Genomic DNA, 4,196 nt, shown 5'->3' with positions numbered 1-4,196 from the left:
AAATCCTTTCAATGTAAAATAGCCCAATTACTAAGGCTTTACTATTCACCTTCCTCATCACATTTAGCTTTTTATTCATGACGTTCTTCTTTTTGTAAACTCTGGGGTTTGCGGAGTGGTATGTAAAGGCTTGGCCCTAATGTCACCACTTGCATTCCCAAACAGAAAAAGAGATAGACTATCCTTCATTAGCTTAAAGCACAGACAGGCATCCTCCAATTGGGTAAATAGGTTAGGTCCTTCTTGGCTTTTTATTTTGAAAATGAAACATGTCCCATTGCAATTGAATACTGAAAACTTGTTGGAGAATATTCCTCAGCCTCCACAAACTCTTTGATTTCCCCAACATAATTTTTGGCAATGTCTTTATTAGAACTGGCACTCTTCCCATGCCTTGCAGCACTATGAATGCCACTTCTCTTAAATAATTCAAAACAGCTTCAGCTACATTCGATAAGCGTCTCTTTTAAGTCTTGTTTACCACCTTGCTCTTTGAATTTGACCTCAGAAGTTCCACTATTTTCAGAATTAAGATACTTTGGATGGTAGGTAACATCCAAGTACACAACTCACCATTAGAGCCTACTCATATATTACCATCACTTTTGGCGGTATAAGTACAGTACACTGACAAGGGAGATGGTGTTAAGAACTGGGTTGATCAATACCTAACATTTTATCTATACTGGACATTAACAAAACAGTGGTGCACCAGTAAGTCATTGAACTTCTTTAAAATAGCAATATTGGACCTAACTAGAAAGCCAATCTTTTTTATGGAAAAAACCCTATTGGAACAGTAATGAATGATGTAATAAATACCCTTCGGAAATATTTAGATTATGGTAAATAATGCAATATAAACAAAGTAATACCCAGCTTTACGTAAGCTCGACATACGTCAGTTCTGACTTCACGTTGCTCATCCTCAAGTATTAAATATAAAAATAAAATCCACATTACTTTGCTTTTCCCCAATCCTAGGTTGGATACAACATCATAAAATAATGATTAAATCCTGCACTGAACAGTACTGTATTTCACATGAAAGCTTATTTATATAGGTATCTGGCTTTTATAAAATTATAGCTGGTTATAAATAATTTTCTGTGTTCATTATTTGTATAGGGAACATAAAAGTCATTTTATATAGGAAAAATCCGATCTGCGTCGAAAATCCCCTCAAGTTGGGTCTCTTGCAAGTAATTAACAACATAGGGTGAGGTATTTCTTGTTACATAAGTTGACAATAAATGTTTAAAAACAGGTAGGGGAGGAAAAAGTAAGGCCCTGACGTGATTTAAGAACTCACTCTCTGGTTGACTTCTAATAATACATATCAAAGACTGTAAATTAACATCTAAACCTCTACCAAAAGGAATAATGTACAAAAAAGTAGTGACATGGGACTGGCACCATGAACTGGATTATGAACTAAAAATATAAAGTTAGGTGTAAGTTTTCCTTAGGTAATTCCGCTTTATAGGATTTTGGACAACAAAGACCTCACTGTATGATCAAAACCAGGAAAATAGATTAGGGATATGAGGAGTTGGATGAAAAGGAAAGAAATTTAACAAAGACAAAACAGAATATACACACATCAAAATGGCAAAAGACAAGACAGAAAAAATATTACATTAAAATAGTAAAACTAAATATTACTGTAAAGAAAGTGATTTTAGGAGTACTGTATTATTTGAAGAATATCTAAATATGGCATACAAAATGGTACATACATACAGCAGGGCGTTGTCCTTTTGGAAACATAGCTTTTGTGAAAAAATACAGTAATGATACATTATGGTATCCCTTTCTATTATTTTCTACCATATTATCTTATGAGGGAGTTACTGGTATGATTAACAAGGCAGCCAAGTGAATAACGAATAAATTTTGACATAATAAGGTCCTAATTGGCCAGATTGAATATTAAATACATTTACTGGATGTCTTTTGACATAATTTCATGAAGAATAAAGGAAAAAAATCTAAAAATGACCTACACACATTAACCACTGAAAGAATAAATAGGAACCTTTTTTATATTTATTTCTTCCCTTTTTGTTGTTTTCCTTTTCAAAGATTATATCATGGAGAGGTACCAAGCAGAGAGATATACACTTATAATGACTGGGTAGCTGTAAATTACATTCCAAAGTCTATTAAATTGAAGAATGAAAGGAATAAAATTTATTCATTCATTACAAGTTTTGTAAGGTCGAAAGATTACACATAATATTGTTGTCATACTAAAAACAAAAGATATATATAAGTAAACATTATCTTAAACAGTAGGCCCATATGTGAAAATTTTGACATGCGAGCCAACTTTTCAAGTGAAAAAGTAAAATTAGGAAATTAAATAACATAATTAGCATTAACATTTAAATGGGCATCAAAGAATAATAACCTCTCCTAATGGCATAAACAATGGAATGTAAATGGAATTTGAAAATTTTACAACTAAAAGTAAGCATTGTACATGTAAAGACCATGATAAAAGTGCACACCTATCATAATCTCCAAATAAAAAGAAGGTAATAATATACAATAAGTTAATATCCAAACCTATATTTATGAACATGCAAAACATATGAAAGATCATTTATACTATGATTATTCAAAGGGTACCTTTTTAGGGATTCCTTTTCAATGTGGAATGTTTATTAAGGTAATGTACAATACGTCTGGGTGGTTTCATTTCAAAACCGCGATAAAAGTAATGCCATGACGCCAAGAATCTTCTTAAACTACTGTATCTAAAATCAATTCTTATCAAGAAATTTAAGTACTTATAACTACTGTATAACTATAGTAATTGTTATGATACAATAATACAGATCACAAATATAATAAGAAACATAATAAACGTTTACAAGGCACTCATGCAAATAAATATGTTTAATTAAAAAAGTTTATGGACATTTACTATGAAACTAATTCTCCATCATTAACAACACAAGAAAATTAGCAAAGCTTTGTTGCTCACAGAGTTTTAATTGAAAAATCTACCATGTCTTTATGTAGTTGATGGACATGGAGATACAGTACAGTACATGCATTTGGAGCAGCAGATATTACAGGTGAGTAATTGTTCTCACGAAAGAGAACATGCTTTGTCAACTAACTTTTAAAGTTCCCAATTCCACTTGAGTGCACCATTAAGTGGTTGCCTGGATGGATACGCTTCTGGCACGAGACTTTGTAAATTCATAGGTACCAAAGGCAGCCCAGATAACAGCCCCACATCCTATGAAGAGTGTCAAGATGTAGAAAACACACTCGTAGGATGCAAAGTAATCATGTGCAGCACCTAAAAGAAAAGATGGATAAATTAGATTGTATAATTTTTAATATCATTACTGGGTACATCCCCAGTGATCATAAAACTGAGGAGAAATCAGTACAGTATATATAAAAAAATACTCAACATGATCTTGAACCATACTTAGTATGTCATTTAACAAGGTGATATAAAATAAGAAAAAAAAAATAATAGTTCTTGCTAAAGATTTTCTAAAAGACCTTGATTATATTTCCTTACTGATTCATCAATAACCAAACTCAGGCCACTTACCCACGAGAAACCCTCCTACTATGAGAAGGATACCATTCAGAATCGAACAGAAACCGATGACCTGGGCGTAGTTCTCCTGTCCCAGATACTTGATCATGAGGTGGATCAAAAGCACACTCGTGAGGCTCAGTGCTATTCCATTCATTGATACCCAAAATAGGATCCATTTATAGGATGGAACAAGTGTCAATGCTGGAGAGGAGAATACAGTTTTTGGATTATCAACATTTGGTGGGGATTTATACATACAAATTTGTACATGTGCAAGCATACACGTATGCATGCTTACATACCTACTAATATTACATACATACACCATAACACACACACACACACATATATATATATATATATATATATATATATATATATATATATATATATATATATATATATATATATACTGTATATATAAACTATAAAAAACCATGATCCTAATTCCATGGAGACGTGGGTTTATATATCATAGGATTCTCTTTATATCTAAATAACATAAAACAGAAAAAAAATCCTGGTATGAAAAAAATAATGTGAGATCCAAAACTTTAACTAACTAGTCTTTTTCAGTATGAATTTGTAACTGAAATTGCAGTTAAAAAATGTTAAGTACTGATAA

At 31.9% G+C, this 4,196-nt stretch overlaps 1 protein-coding gene across 2 annotated transcripts in view; it reads right to left on the bottom strand.

The window, feature by feature from the left end:
* Window positions 1-2,558: 2,558 nt before the first annotated feature.
* The window catches only part of LOC137624531 (monocarboxylate transporter 2-like), a 22,250-nt gene continuing 20,612 nt past the window's right edge, over window positions 2,559-4,196 (bottom strand). For both annotated transcript variants that reach the window (XM_068355403.1, XM_068355402.1), the window contains exons 10-11: window positions 3,581-3,772; window positions 2,559-3,316 (exon numbers count right to left, since the gene is read on the bottom strand). In XM_068355403.1, the coding sequence (XP_068211504.1) occupies window positions 3,165-3,316; window positions 3,581-3,772 (344 nt within the window). In that variant the 3' untranslated portion in view covers window positions 2,559-3,164. The remainder of the gene's footprint in view (window positions 3,317-3,580; window positions 3,773-4,196) is intronic.

The sequence above is a fragment of the Palaemon carinicauda genome, chromosome 31, assembly GCF_036898095.1.
Source record: "Palaemon carinicauda isolate YSFRI2023 chromosome 31, ASM3689809v2, whole genome shotgun sequence".
Taxonomy (NCBI): domain Eukaryota; kingdom Metazoa; phylum Arthropoda; class Malacostraca; order Decapoda; family Palaemonidae; genus Palaemon; species Palaemon carinicauda.
Note: the sequence above shows the minus strand (reverse complement) of the source record. Positions and strands in the feature narration are given on the sequence as shown.